General features: G+C 40.9%; 1 protein-coding gene across 1 annotated transcript in view; it reads left to right on the top strand.

Moving 5' to 3' along the window:
- Positions 1-2,074: 2,074 nt before the first annotated feature.
- LOC143546016 (uncharacterized) overlaps positions 2,075-18,636 on the top strand; it is a 30,550-nt gene continuing 13,988 nt past the window's right edge. The window contains exons 1-4 of the mRNA XM_077037772.1: positions 2,075-2,138; positions 2,227-3,441; positions 4,005-4,693; positions 4,740-5,177. Of these exons, the coding sequence (XP_076893887.1) occupies positions 2,075-2,138; positions 2,227-3,441; positions 4,005-4,693; positions 4,740-5,177 (2,406 nt within the window). The remainder of the gene's footprint in view (positions 2,139-2,226; positions 3,442-4,004; positions 4,694-4,739; positions 5,178-18,636) is intronic.

Here is an 18,636-nt window from a genome sequence, read left to right as displayed (position 1 = left end):
GCATCTATATTTAAGTATTTACACTAATTCGTTTTAGTCACGCTTTAAATCGATCTTAATAAAGGCTGTGTTCGGTATCTATTTTTTTTCTTTTCAAGTCCTAAAAATGTAGGCTTGCGTCAAATATCATCCGTCACTAATCTCATGTCTTCTTATGATAAAGAAAATGTCAACCCTCAAACACCTACACCATATCAAACAAACATTGCCAATAATACAAATCTACCATTAAATATTTCAACGCCATTAGCTAATATCACAAATGGTAATACTTATTCTTCTAACATATCTACATTTAACTTATGAAAATGATGCAATATTTGTTTATAAAATGCGCTTCTATATTTACAGGTATGCATCAAAGTTGCTATACAACTCCTACACCACCAAATGTCCCATCGTCATCAAATACATTTAATTTGCGTACAAAGGGATCTTTTGTGAAGCCATGTAAACAAAAACAACGTTAAAAAACAACAAATGTGAACCCACGTGAGTTACATATGCATGACTTCACACATGATGAATTAAATGATGACCAAGAGATTGAAATGGCGTTAAAGGAATTTCTAAGGGTAAGTTGTAATTTAATATAATATTTGTTAACAAGTTTTCTTTTTTTTTTTTAATTTTTTTTTATATTTCTATATTCAAACAGATTACTTGGATCATAGTGATCAATCAGTTATATGTTTAGCATGTCAAGCTAAATTATGGAAGGATGAATCAAGAAGGGGAACGAAAAGGTTGGATCTGGAGTCTATTCAATGTGTTGTGCCAAAGGGAAGGTTCAGCTTCCAAAATTGAAGGAGCCATCATATTATTATAAAAGTTTATTTCTTTCATCTGATGATAAAAGCAAGTTCTTTTTGAAGAACATCCGTCGATATAATTCCATGTTTAGCTTTACATCAATGGGTGGTAAAATCGATCGCTTATTTAATAAAGGAAGTGCTCCATTTGTTTTCAGACTTAGTGGACAAAATTATCATAGTATTGGCAATCTTCTACCAGGTAACGGCTCGAAACCAAAATTTGCACAACTCTACATATATGATACCGACAACGAAGTATCTAACAGACAAGGAATATTTTGGTAATTTTTATTAAATCCACAAGTAGCTGTTTTTTACATATGCTTTTGTCCTTCCATTTTCGCAAGATATTAATAATACTTTTGTTCTTTTGTAGTGAATCCAGTTCTTCATCAAATTCAGCTTCAAATACCTTAGATTTGACCATTATTAGTGAATTAAAGCAAATGTTAGATTCACAAAATCACTTGGTTAAATCGTATAGAATGGCAAGAGATTGTATTAAACATAATCCAGGTATTGAACTGAAGCTTAGAATCATCGGTAACAGGCAAAAAGATGGTCGTACTTATAACTAACCCACCGCTTTTGAAGTAGCTGCGTTAATAGTTGGTGACATTCATGAACAGCTAGACACTAGAGACATTGTTGTAAAAAGTCAAGACGGAAATCTTATAACAATTAGCGATCTGCATCCGTCTTTCCTTCCACTTCAATATTCGTTGCTACATGTGTATGGTGAAGATGGATATAGGATTGACATATCTCATAGAGGTATAACACTAGAATTTGAATCTACAAAGAAACGAAAAACAACAACGATGCGCCAATGGTTTTGTTACATGATTCAAGACAGGGTCAATCACTTTTCAATAATTCTAAATGGAAGAAGATTATGTAAACAATATTTAGTTGACGCTTATACGATGATTGAAAGCGAAAGACTTTTTTACATACGTTGCAAGCAGAGTGTTCTTAGATCTGAGACCTATGAGAATCTTTGCAAATTAAAAAACAAAGGAAACAGAGATATATCAAGAGCTAGCCAATGTGTTATATTACCCTCATCTTTTACCGGCGGTTCGCGATATATGATGCAGAATTATTTGGACGCAATGTCTCTTTGTAAGTAGTTTGGCTACCCGGACTTTTTCATTACTTTTACATGTAATCCGAATTGGCCGGAAATTAAACGGTTTTTAAAAGACACCAGCCTAAGAGCGGAAGACAGGCCTGACATATCATGTCGAATATTTAAAATGAAGCTGGACTCTTTGATTAAGGACTTGAAAGATAAACAACTTTTGGGTAAAGTGCAAGCAGGTATTCTTAAAGCCCTGTTTATCTCTGTTTTTTATATATATTTTTACGTAACATTTACTAATTCTAATTTCTTTGATTTTATATGTAGTTGTTTACACAGTTGAGTATCAAAAAAGGGGTTTACCGCATGCACATATATGCATATTTTTATATCCTGATAGCAAACTATCATCAGTTGAAGATATTGACCCCAAAATTTTTGCTGAGATCCCTAACAAGGACGAAGATCCGGTATTGTACTCATTTGTAAAGGATTTCATGATACACGGCCCGTGCGGAGCTTATAATCCAAAATGTTCTTGCATGATAGATAACAAATGCTCCAAAAACTTTCCTAAAAGATTCAGTGAAAACACTTGTGTTGATACAGATGGTTTTCCTATATACAAAAGACCAGATAATCGAAGGTATGTTGACAAATCTGGTTTTGATCTAGATAACGGGTATGTGGTGCCATATAGTAAATATCTTTTGAAAAGATATCAGGGACATATTAATGTGGAATGGTGTAACCAAAGTGGTTCAATAAAGTATCTCTTTAAATATATTAACAACGGTCCGGATAGGGCAACGATATCTGTTGGGAAAGATAACAACCATGATGAACAAGAAGACGTTGATGAAATCAAAGAATACTATGATTGTAGATATCTATCAGCGTGTGAAGCAACATGGAGAATATTGGCGTATGATGTTCATTATAGAATACCTTCGGTCACAAGACTTCCTTTTCATCTTCCTGGCAAGCAATCAGTTGTATATGGTGCAGACGAAGATGTTGACAATGTTCTTGAAAAAGAGTCAGTTTCCTCTTCTATGTTTACATCATGGATGAAATGTAACCAACTATATGAAGAAGCAAGACAATTAACTTACGTTGAATTCCCAACCAAATTTACTTGGAAACTTGAACAAAAACATTGGGAACGAAGGAAATCCGGATGTTCCATAGGAAGGATTCATGCCATATCTCTAGCACTTGGTGATGCATATTTCTTAAGGGTTCTATTAAACAAAGTTAAAGGCCCACAATCATTTGAGGACATTAGAACTGTTAATGGAAAATTGCATGAAACCTTTAGAGATGCATGTTTCGAGCTTGGCCTTTTAGATGATGACTCAGAGTATATTGAAGCAATCAAAGAAGTGAGCCATTCTGGTACTGGTTTTTATATAAGGTCTTTATTTGTTACAATGTTAACATCCCACAGTTTGTCTCGACCCGATGTTGTTTGGAACAATACATGGGAACTTTTATCTGATGGTATTCTTTACAATCAACGCCGTATGCTTAACTCTCCAGGTACTTCGAGTTTGTTTATATATTAATGTGTGTGTCTGTTTGTATACACACATACTATCTTAGAACCTGTGTGTTGGTAAAAATAAAAAAAACTTCATACCTTTACCAAGCACATTGAACCATTTGGACGTTGACTTTCATACTAACCAACTGTAGGCTGTTTGGTTAATTTTTATCAAAAAGTGATATGAAAGTTGTTGTATCAAAAATCCATTAAAGAATGCACTTTATTACAGTATTTAATAACAACATTTTAGATAAATTAAAATACACCAAAAATTGTTCTTCTAAGAACAACAAATTTAAGTCAAATTGACAAAAAACGTGCCTGTAACTATTTAAACAATTAACACAGTATACTATTTAACAAAACCATAAATTTGCATATTAAACACACTTAAATATCTACAAAAAAGTTAACATTTTGACCAAAATTGTTAAGTCAACCAAAGCAAAAGAACACACAACAAAAGGTAGGAGATCAAACTTGATACTGATAAAAGTACTTCCGAATTAGTCTCACAAGTATTTATATATGTTTACATTATTATTTACACATTTAGCTCTTCCTGATGAAGAAATCAAAAATCTTACTTTATGTGAGATTGAAAAAATATTGCTTCGCAATGCAAACACCCTAAAAAACTTTGAAACGATGCCTTTTCCTGATTATGAATTTGTCGCTTCATCGAATAATCCTCTCATTAATGAGGAGCTGAGTTATGACAAAGAAGTTCAAAACACTGAATACAATATTCTGCTATCTTCATTAACTGACGAGCAACGAATTGTTTTTGAAGAAATCATGAATGTCATAACACTCAATAAGGGAGGTAGTTTTTTTGTTTATGGTTATGGTGGTACCGGTAAAACATTTTTGTGGAAAAATTTGGTTGCAACTATAAGATCAAAAGGTGAAATCGTTATAAATGTTGCTTCAAGTGGTATTGCATCATTACTATTGTCTAGTAGGACAGCACACTCTAGGTTTCATATTCCAATTAATTTAAATGAGACTTCCTCTTGCAACATAAAGCCATTTACAGATGAATCACATTTGTTAACCAAGACTTCATTGATTATATGGGATGAAGCTCCAATGACACATAAACATGCTTTTGAATCATTAGATAGAACTTTGAGGGATATATTGGGATGTAGGAACCAACCTTTTGGTGGGAAAGTAATAGTTTTTGGAGGTGATTTTAGACAGATTTTACCTGTGGTTCAGCACGGTACAAGACAAGATGTGGTAAATGCATCAATAAGTTCGTCTTATTTATGGCCTAAATATCAAGGTCCTACGCCTAACAAAAAAAATGAGGTTAACAATAGGATGCGACTCATCCAATATTGAACAAGCAAGGTTGTTTGCTAAGTGGTTTTTGGATTTGGGTGAAGAAAAAGTTGGTGGTCCCAGTGATGGTGAGACAGAAATTGAAATTCCTGACGATCTACTTATCAAAGATTCATTAGATCCACTATCTGATCTTATTGAATTTGTATACCCAGATATTCTATCAAATTACAAAAACAAAGAATTTTTTGAACAAAGAGCGGTTCTTGCACCCACGAATGAAGTTGTAGAACAAATCAATAATCGATTGCTTGAGATGCTTCCGGGATCTGAATATGAGTATTTAAGTTCAGACAGTGTATGTTTCGACGAGTCTTTTAGTGACAGCTTTGATGAAAGATTATACGCGCCTGATATATTAAATGGTCTCAACATATCTGTAGGTTCCTGGAAGGATCGTACACGGGATGTCGCTATCTTCGCAGGTGCGGAATCCCTGCGTAGGTAGATACGAGTGCAGAATATGTATAAATCAAACACACGAGCAATGAACGAACACGTTATATTGATAACCGAACACGTGACTCGAGGTCACTATTACAGACTCTAAAACACGTGAAATGATCTCACCCTGAAACTAGCTCAAAACGGCTAACCCTAAGTCCAACTCTAAACTGTTACGGTGAACAGTTTAAATAAGCACGACAACTTCGCCTCAGGCGAAGTTGTCTATAACTTCGCTTGTTCAACAAGTTCGCCTAAGCGAACTTGTTGACAACTTCGCACATACAAAAACATAAACATAATCATAAACATAATTACATTACAGACTCGATTACAAATGCTAGACTATGAACTACTGACACACATGTACCAACAGACTCCCCCTTGGCAGTAGCTTCATATCTTGATCTTCAAATCTTGAGTCTTGTAATCTTGCATCTCTACGCGTGCGCTCCCTCTCTAACACACACCGACACCACCCCTTGATATTTCCTAGCTTGATCCTTCCAAGCAGGAATGTAGAAGATCTTCTTCTCGTTGAGCATCTTCAGATCAGCCTGCGATAGATTAACAAGATGTATCGGGTCGTAAACCCTAAGCACTTCTTGTTCATCCACATCTTCCATTACCGCCTCCGCTGTCTCACAGTCCACGAACCACCATTTTAGATCTTTGAGCACGTCCTTGGGCATGAGCTTCATCGGTACTTCTTTAAGGCACCGGATCGGTTTATACTTCATTATCATCCAAGGCTTTCCATCAGCTCTCAGACCTCTATCCTTGTCTTCGACAAGTTTCCCCTTTTGTGGTCTCATCAGCTCAAACTTCTTCTCCTTAATACACTCCTTCCACACGATCTTCCCGATGATTCTAGCCATGTTGTCTTCACTTCGGTTTATCAATCCCAATCTGGCTAAATCTTTTACCTCACATTCAGGCAGTGTGTTTAAAGATCTCAATGTTCTCCTGAAGTACTGAATTCCATCGTATCTTTTGATCACGAAGAGCCGCAGCTGCTCATCATATATCCAGCAGATAATACCTTTCTTTGCTTCTGCGTATCCCTTAATATTGTAACTTTTTTTGAACATTTTAGGGATCGCCGGCTTCTTCGTCTTTATGAACCAGTGAGCACAACCTTCTTTCCAATTCGGTTGTTCCTCCCATTCAGTATCTTCCTCAACAGTCTTATCACCCATCTCTGGCATCTCAACCTCCGGAATCTCGTTTTCCACGGAGTCATCTACAATCTCCCCTTCCTCTATCACATTCTCAACAGTAATTTGCTCACCGATCTTCTCAATCTCATCAACCGGCAGCACATCTTCTTCCATCATAAAATCATCATCATCCTCATCCAGCTCTTTTAATGCTTCGATTACGTCTTCGACATCATCATCAACCGCTACCACCTCGTCACCAGCTGCACTTGTAGACTCCCCCTCAGCTGTGGAAGCCCCAAGAGCCTGAGAGGTTCTTGGCAGCTCACCACCTGCACCTTCCGGTGCATTGGGATCATCGTCTTGATCTTCTCTCCGTTTTGTCCTCAACTCATCTCCCCTACAAGTCTTCTCCCCCTGAGATGCCAAGAACTCTTTGAAGGCATCTATTACTTTCCCGTGCGCAACCAGGAGGGATGCTTGCAGGCGATTGGATTCCACTAGGCTTTGTATGGTCTTTGACTGTTCAGCTACAATCCGCTCTAGCGAAGCAATCCTTTCGGAGTCTGAAGTAGACGTTGGAGTCGGCGGGACATCAGCAGCAGAAGTGACCGCAGGTGGTACACTTGGTAACCCTGCAGTAGTAGTAACTGTGGACTCAACAAATCGTGCAACTACCACCGGTGGAGTAAGCGATTGGGGTGGTAGAGACACAACTGCTGGAGCCGACGTCTCGACGGCAGTAACCTGTGCTGTAGAAGGAATAAGAGACATACCAGACAAGGCAGGTGGAGCAAAACGTACCAGCCTTGAAGATTCTCCAGCTCCCGAACCCATACCTGTCCGTTCTCTTCTTGAACGCCTGAGCACTAGTTGAACTGCTTCTTCTTCATCAACTTCCTCATCATCATCGTCAACAGTTCTCGGCCTCTTTCCAGTCGTTCTCTCCCGAGACACCATTAGTCGTCTCGCTTCAGCAAATGTTTCGTCAAGATCGGAGTCAGCTACCGAAGTAACTGCTCTAGTAACCTCCATGACCTGAGAACCTGAGACATCCATATCAAACAATCCATGGCCGCCAAAAGCAGCATCAAGATCTACTTCTTCAGCAGTAGGCACAGCAGGAGATGCAGCAGCTGGCACAGCAGCAGAGGCAACAGTAGATACAACAGGAGCAGCCGATACAGCCTGGGGTTCTGCCGCCTGATGTGGTCTTGGGTCTCTGAACTCGTCCCCACCAGCAGGAACATACTCCGGGTTGACAAGATACCCGAACAGTGGAGTATGCCTGGGACGCAGCTCAGGCTTGCTTCGTGCGCTAGAAGTGCGACACTGAGCAAAGATACGCTTCGTCACACATTCAACGTATCTAATGGGGCGTCTCTGAGGTAGCAACGGAGCCACATGATTGAGAATCATTTGTAAGAACCGAGGATACATAATAAATCGCTCGCGCGCCACAGCCTTCCTCTGACGATCAATCTCGTAAAATATCAGCTGACTAAATGAATATCTTCTGTTGTAAGTCAGGGCAGTCATGGCAGACTGCATCGTCGCGCCCATTCCATCAGTTCCTGCCTTCCTCCCAGACATGCACACGATCAAGACGTGCATTAGGAAGCGCCACTGATCTAGCAAAAATCCTTTTCTCCTCTGCGTGTCCCCCAACGGACCTGAATAACCCATCCTGAGATATGCCCCATCACGAAAAGGAGTGACGAACTCCGTTGGGTCATCCCTAGTTTCTTCTCCAAACTGCAAAGCCAACCGTATATCTTCTGAAGAGAACTGCACAACGTGACCATTTACGGTTGCTCGCATCACCGGTGGATCAACCCGGCAATCATACTCTACCGACTGCCAAAAGTCTTCAATGTTAGGTATTGATATAGGCAGGGTATTCGTGATCGCATGGAAGATCCTTGAGCGCAGGAGAAATGTGATTATCTCCCTGTAGTCCTCCACGCCACTTGAGTCTGGATCTAACATGATGTACTGGTTATGCGCTGGAAAGAACTGTCTTTGATCATTACCGTCATCACCACCAGCACCGCCAACAGCAGCCATATCTGCACTAAACAAACCAAGTTAGATAACTGTTAAGCAACTCACAAGTTCGCGTTATACCATGAGCGAAGTTGTGATTAAAACTGTATAGGCGAACTTAAAGGTGAGGCGAAGTTGGGAACAACTTCGCTTCATCTGTAACTTCGTCTAAATAACTGTTAAACAAATTGGTTTAGGCGAAGTTGAAGATAACTTCGCCTTATCACAACATCGCCTCAGGCGAAGATAAGTGTTAGGCGAAATTAAGCTTCAGGCGAAGTTGTGGAAAACTTCGCCTCAAGCGAAATTAAGCCCCAGGCGAAGTTGCGGATAACTTCGCCTAAACCCTAACTTCGCCTGAATCTGAAACGGCGACTGTTCAGATTCAGAGGCCAAGATCCGATGATTTCGCAACGATTTGACTATCCAGGACTGAAGAACAACACATAATAACTGTGACATCTGCCCCGATCCGACCCGACCCAGGTACCCGTTTCTCTGATCCGATCTCTTTCTTTTATGATTTATTTATTTATTTATACTTATATTTTACTTTTAATAATAATAATATACATTTTCCTTCCCGCCTCTTTCTCTCTTTTCCTTCCCGCCGTCCCGTCCCTCTTCTTTATTTCCGCCTTCTTTTCCCTCTTGTCGCCGTCCCGCCCTTAAGCCTTGAACCTCTGTCCTTTGTTCCTTCCCGCCTAAGGTTGTCTGCGCAGCTCCACGCGCCAGACTCTTTACAAGGAAGCCTGCGTGAAGACCACCTGTTACTGCGATACGCGAGACGAACTGTCCCCGCAGCGCGCTAAGGATTTTAGTTCTTCCCGCGGCGCGCTATGGATACTGTTCTTCCCGCGACGCGCTAAGGAATATAGTTCTTCTCGCGACGCGCTTAGAATTGAAGTTCTTCCCGCGGCGCGCTTAGAAATATAATTCTTCCCGCGACGCGTTAAGGTTGGTTCTGTCTGCCTTCGCGCTCGCGCGCTTTTTGCCTTCGCGCTCGATGCCTTCTCGCGTTTAACCCTTGAGTCTTTTCTCCTGTTTAAACTAGCCGTTTGCTTTTGTGATGTCTTATCTTCTGAGCTGTTAACCTAACCTGTCTTATGTCTGAAAAGTTACTTTCGGCGCAGCATGCGCACCAACCCCATTGGTTGGCAGAAAAAGTGACTTACATTATCTTTTGAGATCTGCTTTTCCATGCTTGACCAGTACCTTTATCTGAACCGCCCATGCTTTTTACTGTTCCCTGCCAGCTTTTCCCTTGTCCCCTGCAGCTGCCATATCTTTTGATATCTTTTGCTTTTGGAACCTTTTTGCTTTTGATATCTTTTGCTTTTTGAGATCTTTTCCCCTTTTCTAGGGATTGTGTTCCCTAGGGGTTCTCTATAAATAATAATGTTAATTTCCTAACACTACACACACAAAGCACTTAATCTCTCCTGTTCTCTCTTCTCCTTGCCGTTGTTCTTCCTCTGCCGTCTCCTCTCTCTTTGCCTTCGTCTTCTATCCTGTTCTGCCCTGCTTTTCCGGTAATATAATAATTTGTTTAATTTACTTATTAATTATGCTAACTTATAATCAAGACTTAAATCAAATCATTAAAACAATAATCTTATTCATAGGTTAACTTGTGCTTGTTAAAGTTGGTTCTTGCTTTATCTTACACCGCACCATTTATCAAGTGAGTAATCTCGTACCCAATCCCTTTTTATTTTTAATGTTTTGGGATGTTCATGTGTTCATACAAACTTAGAGTCTTAAACTTGTTTATGAACTTTAGTCGCGCAGTATCCCATGTGTTGAGGACGTTTACTTGGCTGTTTATTTGTATGTGTGTATCATTAACCGCTTTGTTTGGCCTATTCCGAAGTTTTCATGGATCCATTAGATGAACACGGGAGACCTATCGTTTACGGTTTTCTTTGTTTACACTTGCACAGATGTTTTCTTGTTTTTGTGCTCAATTGGGAGCACGGATTGAACTATGAACTATGAGCTATGATCTATTTAGGCTTGATCACAATCTGATTGCACCCTTGTTAAACACCAGACATACACGTGTTGCGCGCAGATTTATTGTTATCTATGTATTGTATTAAACTTGATTTCTCACCAACACGCAAGTGTTTGACGTTTATTTTAACACATGTTCAGGTTTGCTGTAGCTACATTTGGAGCTTGCGGACACGTAGGACGTTTTTACTTTTGGACCTAGATTAAAATGTATCAAGACAAGTTATTGTTGTTCGAATATTTTGAGTTATAATATATTGATTTATGTGATTTATGTTATCTTGTGTATACCTTGCGCGTGCGCGAATGAATGTATTTATTAAATATTGACACCCAATAGTGTCACGAGTAATGAAACAATATGTGGCGCCCCGATGTATAATCCGCCATTGGTCGGGGTGTTACAATAATGGTTTTAAGACGAAAAGCTCGTCCATGAACACGTATTACAAGGTCGAAAAACTAGGTTTTGAAGGTCCGATGACCCGAGGTCTCGAACCGGGTAAAAACTATAAAGAACGAGTATGTTTATGAAGGATATCGACAACACATACCCTCAATGAATAATAGAAACTGGAATCAAAGATCGAAATCGGAAAGAAAATCAAGTTCGCCGGAAAATACGCTCTGATTATAAGTTCGCCGTAGGTTGTAAATAATGAACTTTTTACACTGTTTGACTTCTTTTATAGGGCCAGAGTTGATCAGGCGAAGTTACGCTTAACTTCGCCTAGGCGAAGTTAGGCACAAGTTCGCCTGATTCAACAACTTTAAGTTTGAACAATTTTCAATTAACATTAGAATCTTCTAAAAAGAGTTTAAACAAATATGATCATGACCCAGTAACCAGCTATAAAATAATATAACTACAAAAATAGAAAAACTTATAAAAATTTAACGAAATAAGGGATCAAATTTCAGTCTAGTCAGGGACCACTACGTTTTAGAAAAGATCCTAACAGGAATCATACTAACTACGTGACTGTCACTTGGATCCGTGTTTAGCTGTATTATGACATATAGTGACAGCTTGTAAGCAGGTAAAAACTTAAAGCGGTTTTCATAGTTTCTGTGATACGAGTTAGATTAAGACTTAAAATTTTAAATGGAAAATAACTCAGAGAATTCGATGTCTCCTATCTATCCACGAGGCGTATTTAGTTTTCCCCAAGTCACCCCGAGTTGACTTCGACCCATAGTGTCTGATTAACTTGTAAGTATTCTTGATCTGTTTCCCGTTCATCACTTTTACTCAATGATAGAGAAGTCTTGAAATCTTGAAATCTTGAATGTAACAGTATCTCATAAGTACGAATTTTAATATTTTTTTTCTTTTTCTTTTTCTTTTTCTTCCCCCTTTTTTTTTATTAACAAACTTATTGACTCCAGAGTAATAAGCATCTGCAAGTCCCGAATCTGGATCACTGCAGTGTCTTGGAACGCCTTCTTCACGGGAATCAGAACACTTATGGGCTCGTGTATGACTGGGAAAAACGCTTTTCTGCCAATCATGCGGAAAGATATATACGGACACATGGAAAACTCTTAAGTAGTTTCCACGTAAAATCAAGTACAATTAATTTGTATCACATAGACTTTTACACACCATTAAAAAAAAAATTACCTTGACATACAATGACTGTTCTAATGCCTTATCTTCTGAGCTGTTGACCTAACCTGTCTTATGTCTGAAAAGTTACTTTCGGCGCAGCATGACCCCATTGGTTGGCAGAAAAAGTGACTGACATTATCTTTTGAGATCTGCTTTTTCCATGCTTGACCAGTACCTTTATCTGAACCGCCCATGCTTTTTACTGTTCCCTGCCAGCTTTTCCCTTGTCCCCTGCAGCTGCCATATCTTTTGATATCTTTTGCTTTTGGAACCTTTTTGCTTTTGATATCTTTTGCTTTTTGAGATCTTTTCCCCTTTTCTAGGGATTGTGTTCCCTAGGGGTTCTCTATAAATAATAATGTTAATTTCCTAACACTACACACACAAAGCACTTAATCTCTCCTGTTCTCTCTTCTCCTTGCCGTTGTTCTTCCTCTGCCGTCTCCTCTCTCTTTGCCTTCGTCTTCTATCCTGTTCTGCCCTGCTTTTCCGGTAATATAATAATTTGTTTAATTTACTTATTAATTATGCTAACTTATAATCAAGACTTAAATCAAATCATTAAAACAATAATCTTATTCATAGGTTAACTTGTGCTTGTTAAAGTTGGTTCTTGCTTTATCTTACACCGCACCATTTATCAAGTGAGTAATCTCGTACCCAATCCCTTTTTATTTTTAATTTTTTGGGATGTTCATGTGTTCATACAAACTTAGAGTCTTAAACTTGTTTATGAACTTTAGTCGCGCAGTATCCCATGTGTTGAGGACGTTTACTTGGCTGTTTATTTGTATGTGTGTATCATTAACCGCTTTGTTCGGCCTATTCCGAAGTTTTCATGGATCCATTAGATGAACACGGGAGACCTATCGTTTACGGTTTTCTTTGTTTACACTTGCACAGATGTTTTCTTGTTTTTGTGCTCAATTGGGAGCACGGATTGAACTATGAACTATGAGCTATGATCTATTTAGGCTTGATCACAATCTGATTGCACCCTTGTTAAACACCAGACATACACGTGTTGCGCGCAGATTTATTGTTATCTATGTATTGTATTAAACTTGATTTCTCACCAACACGCAAGTGTTTGACGTTTATTTTAACACATGTTCAGGTTTGCTGTAGCTACATTTGGAGCTTGCGGACACGTAGGACGTTTTTACTTTTGGACCTAGATTAAAATGTATCAAGACAAGTTATTGTTGTTCGAATATTTTGAGTTATAATATATTGATTTATGTGATTTATGTTATCTTGTGTATACCTTGCGCGTGCGCGAATGAATGTATTTATTAAATATTGACACCCAATAGTGTCACGAGTAATGAAACAATATGTGGCGCCCCGATGTATAATCCGCCTTTGGTCGGGGTGTTACAGATTGGTATCAGAGCTCGTTGACTTTAGGATAGGTGGTTAGACGTAACGGCCTAGAATACCTAAGAGTCCCTTCTCGCGCATGAGAGAAATCTCATGTTTGCGCGCTTATTGTTAATTACTCGTTATTTATGAATATGCTCGCGCCTGCGCAGTATATGATTTTATGTTTTATTCCGCGATATTTCGATTTTTATTGATTTTACTTACATATTTGTTTGTTGGGATTGAAAATCTGAAAAGTCATGGTGATACATGAATAGTTGATTTTCAATTTTCAATTACGATTATGTTCTGAGGTTGGAGACTTGAAAAGTCATGGTGATACATGAATTGTCAACCTCCAATACTCATTTTCTTGTATATTTTATATTTAGGATTGAAAAGTCATGGTGATACATGAATCGTCAATCTCCAATACCCGTTTGCTCGTACATCTTAAATTGAGAATTTGGAAGGTCATGGTGATACATGAATTGTCGATTCTCGATTCGGATTTGTTACCTTTATTAAGTCTGCATTTAAAGTCATTTCTTTTACTTTAACTTTTGATAGTATCTAACTCTGCGAAACCAAGCTTTATAAAGTTATACTTTGCGATAAAACCAAGATATTAACTAAAATTAAAACTTTTATAGAATGCCTCCACTATCAGCTCGCCATCTTAGGAAGAAAGAAGCCGCGCGCAGGCGATCGCTGCAACGTTCCCAGGAAATGGCCACCGCAATAGCCCAAGCTTTGAGCCAAAACAATACCAATACCTCCAGTTATAACATTAAGTCCTTTAATGCGGGTAACCCTCCAAAGTTCACAGGTCTTGAAGGAGCCACCGTGATGCTCCAATGGCTCGAGAAGATTGAAAACACTTTCCTCCACACCCAATGCCCCTCAGACAGACGAACCCTATATGCTTCCAGTGTCCTGGAATCCAGAGCGCTTACATGGTGGAATGGAGTAGCTCATGCGCGTGGCGCAGAGGCTGCTACCAGCATGCTCTGGGAGGAATTTAAGGATCTCTTGACGCGAGAATTCTGCCCTCCCAACGAAGTTAAGCGCCTGGAGGAGGAATTTTGGAATCTTAAGCAATACAGCGGTGAAGCGCGCGAGTACGCGACGCGCTTCCATGAACTAAGCCTGCTTGTCCCTCACCTTGTTACCCCTTCCCGCCGAGCCATAGAGAAATTCCTTGGGGGTCTCCCCATGGAAATTCAAGATTCTGTATGGGCCAGAAACCCAGCAACCCTCTCTGACGCCATCGAGTTGGCCGCTGTGCTCAGCGACAACCATGTCAGAGCAGGAACCCTGTTCCTGCGGGGAACTAAGAAGACCAAATCTACCAAATCTGCCCCTGAACCAACAGAAACCAAGCCAGAACCCTCAAACCGTAACAACCTCAAGCGCAGGCGCAAAGCCTATGCGCTTACCAACCCGCCCATTGTCCAGCAACCCGCCTACCAACCTCCAGTTTACGCGCCTACCCCACTGTCAGCCTACCCAACGCCTCCTATAGTCCATAACTATGCCTTAACCAATCCCGCACTCCCTACCCCGCCAACTAAGAAACCTTACACAGGAAACCAACCCTTTTGCCCAACCTGTAGACTTCACCACCCAACTCAGACTCCGTGTCGACAATGTAACCGATGTGGCCGCATTGGTCACTCAGCCGAATACTGTAGAGTCCCTCCCGCCAATCCAATTGCGCCAATACCACCAGTCTACCCGCAGAACCCACAACCAACCTACCAAAACCCACGACCCAGATCGTGCTTTAACTGCGGTGATCCCAGTCATTTCCGGAACGCGTGCCCGAGACTACAAGTTCAGATTACGCAAGCGAATCCGGTGAACCAGATTTCGAACCAAGTGACGCGTGGCCGAGCTTTTAACATAACCGCGCACCAAGCGCAAGCGAATAATGACGTAGTTAATGGTACATTTTTGCTTAACGGATTTTATGCTTCTGTACTTTTTGATACTGGCGCCGATCGAAGTTTTATCTCTCGCGCCTTTGAGTAGAAGCTTGCGCGACCGCGCGATAACTTAAAAGAAGATCTTTCAGTTGAATTGGCTAATGGTGAAACTATTTTAATTAACTCTGTGATTAAGGATTGTACGCTTAACCTTAACGAAAACGATTTTCTGATCGACCTCATCCCCATGCCTCTTGGAAGTTTTGATGTTATCATTGGTATGGACTGGCTCTCGAAGAATCGCGTCGAAGTTATTTGCGCCAAGAAGTTGATTCGCATACCTCGAGAAAATGGTGATCTTCACATCTACGGCGAAAAACCCTCCTGTGGTCTTAAACTTATGTCTTGCGCCGAAGCCCGAAGGCTCATGCGGAAAAGGTGTATTGCATTCTTAGCCCATGTGGTCAAACCTGCTGAAGAAAAGAAGCTTCGCGATATCCCTGTTGTGCGTGATTTCCCTGAAGTTTTTCCTGATGATCTTCCTGGTATCCCTCCCGCTCGTGAAGTCGAGTTTCGTGTTGATCTTGTCCCTGGTGCTTCCCCTGTAGCTAAATCTCCTTATCGTCTTGCACCCGCTGAGATGCAAGAATTGGCCAGCCAACTTCAAGAGTTGACTGCTAAAGGATTCATCCGCCCTAGCTCTTCGCCTTGGGGTGCTCCGGTGTTGTTCGTTAAAAAGAAAGATGGATCGTTTCGCATGTGTATCGATTACCGCGAGTTGAACAAACTCACCATTAAGAACCGGTATCCCTTACCGCGTATTGACGACCTCTTTGATCAACTCCAAGGTGCCTCCTGTTTCTCCAAGATTGATCTCCGCTCTGGCTATCACCAGTTGCGCATCCGCGATGAAGATGTTCCGAAGACTGCTTTTCGAACTCGTTATGGCCATTTTGAATTCTTGGTCATGTCCTTCGGTTTAACCAACGCACCCGCCGTTTTCATGGATCTAATGAATCGGGTGTGTAGACCTTTCTTGGACCGTTTTGTGATCGTGTTTATCGATGATGTTCTGGTGTATTCTAAGACCAAGGCCGAGCATGAGCAACATCTTCGGTTGGTGTTGCAGAAGCTTAGAGCTGAGCAACTCTATGCTAAGCTTTCCAAGTGTGAATTTTGGTCTGATGAAGTACAGTTTCTTGGTCATGTTGTAAACAAGATGGGTATTCATGTCGACCCATCCAAGATTGAAGCAATCAAGAACTGGTTGACGCCATCTTCTCCTACCGAAATCCGTTCCTTTCTGGGCTTAGCTGGTTACTACCGGCGATTCATTTCGAACTTCTCAAAGATCGCTTTGCCTTTAACAGCTCTAACGCACAAAGGTAAACCGTATATTTGGGGCTCGAAGCAAGAAGAAGCCTTTCTGACGCTCAAGCGTCTGTTGTGTGAAGCTCCTGTTCTTGCGCTACCTGAGGGTAATGATGATTTTGTCGTGTATTGCGATGCATCCAACCAAGGTCTCGGTTGTGTTCTTATGCAACGAGGCAAGGTTATCGCTTACGCATCAAGGCAACTCAAGATTCATGAAAAGAATTATACAACTCACGATCTCGAACTTGGTGCAGTTGTATTTGCCTTGAAGATCTGGAGACACTACCTCTATGGTACTAAGTGTATCCTCTACACTGACCATAAAAGCCTTCAGCATATCTTTGATCAGAAGGAACTTAACATGAGACAACGCCGATGGAACGAACTCATCAGTGATTACGATTGTGAGATCCGGTATCATCCTGGTAAGGCTAATGTGGTAGCCGATGCGCTCAGTCGCAAACCCTGCCAGCTTAACTGTATCTTGCCGCGCACGCAGCTTCACTTTGCGCCGATTCAGAGCAATCTTGAATCACGCATTCGCGACGCGCAGCGCGCATCCATCAGTAATGGTAACCTTCGCGCCGAGTTAGCGTGTGGCGCGGAAGCTCACTTTGTCCCTAATCTGAGTGGAATTCTCTGCTATCTCAATCGCATCTGGATTCCCTTTGATGAGAATCTTCGCGCTGATATCCTGAGTGAAGCGCATAAATCTCGGTATTCTATTCATCCTGGCGCTGATAAAATGTACAAGGATTTGCGCATTACTTATTGGTGGCCCGGTATGAAGAAGGATATTGCTGTGTTCGTAGCTAAATGCCTGACTTGTTCTAAGGTAAAAGCTGAACACCAACGCCCATCTGGTTTGCTCGAACAACCAGAAATTCCTACATGGAAATGGGAATGTGTAGCGATGGACTTTATTACCAAGTTACCTTTGACAGCAAGCAAACATGATAGCATTTGGGTAATAGTGGATCGTTTGACTAAGTCTGCTCACTTTCTACCCATTCGTGAAAACTACCGTGTTGAGCAACTCGCGCAGCTTTATGTCAAGGAAATTGTCTGCCGCCATGGCACTCCTTTGAGCATCATATCCGATCGCGATGGCCGTTTTATATCCCGCTTTTGGAAATCTCTCCAATCTGCGTTAGGAACTCGCTTGGACATGAGTACGGCATATCATCCTCAGACTGACGGACAGTCTGAGCGAACTATTCAAACTCTTGAGGATATGCTCCGATCTTGTGTTCTTGATTTTGGAGGTAATTGGGATTCGCACCTGCCTTTGATCGAGTTCTCTTATAATAACAGCTATCATTCCAGTATTGGTATGGCCCCATTTGAAGCACTTTACGGTCGTAAGTGCCGCTCCCCGATTTAATGGAGCGAAGCGGGTGAAACTCAAATCACAGGACCCGAACTTGTTCAAGAGACAACCGATAAAATCGCCAAGATCCGTGATCATCTGCTGACTGCTAGAAGCCGACAGAAGAGTTACGCAGATCGCAGGCGAAAGCCTCTCGAATTTCAAGTTGGTGATCTTGTTCTCCTCAAAGTGTCGCCCTGGAGGGGTGTTGTCCGCTTTGGGAAGAAAGGTAAGCTTGCTCCTCGATATGTTGGACCATTTAAGATTCTCGCGCGTGTGGGAAAAGTTGCCTACAGACTTGACCTGCCGCCCGCGCTCAGTAATGTGCATCCAACGTTCCATGTATCCAATCTCAAGAAATGTTTAGCTGACGAGAACCTTCACATACCACTTGATGAAGTTCAAGTTGATGAATCCATGCATTTCGTTGAGAAGCCTGTTGAGATTTTGGATCGCGAGGTAAAGCAAACCAAGCGCAGTCGTATCCCTATTGTTAAAGTTCGATGGGAGTCCAAGCGCGGAGC

The sequence above is a fragment of the Bidens hawaiensis genome, unplaced genomic scaffold (assembly GCF_021521415.1).
Source record: "Bidens hawaiensis isolate Kalapana, Puna unplaced genomic scaffold, B.hawaiensis_p1.1 tig00014142_1, whole genome shotgun sequence".
In the NCBI taxonomy this organism is placed as follows: Eukaryota; Viridiplantae; Streptophyta; class Magnoliopsida; order Asterales; family Asteraceae; genus Bidens; species Bidens hawaiensis.
Note: the sequence above shows the minus strand (reverse complement) of the source record. Positions and strands in the feature narration are given on the sequence as shown.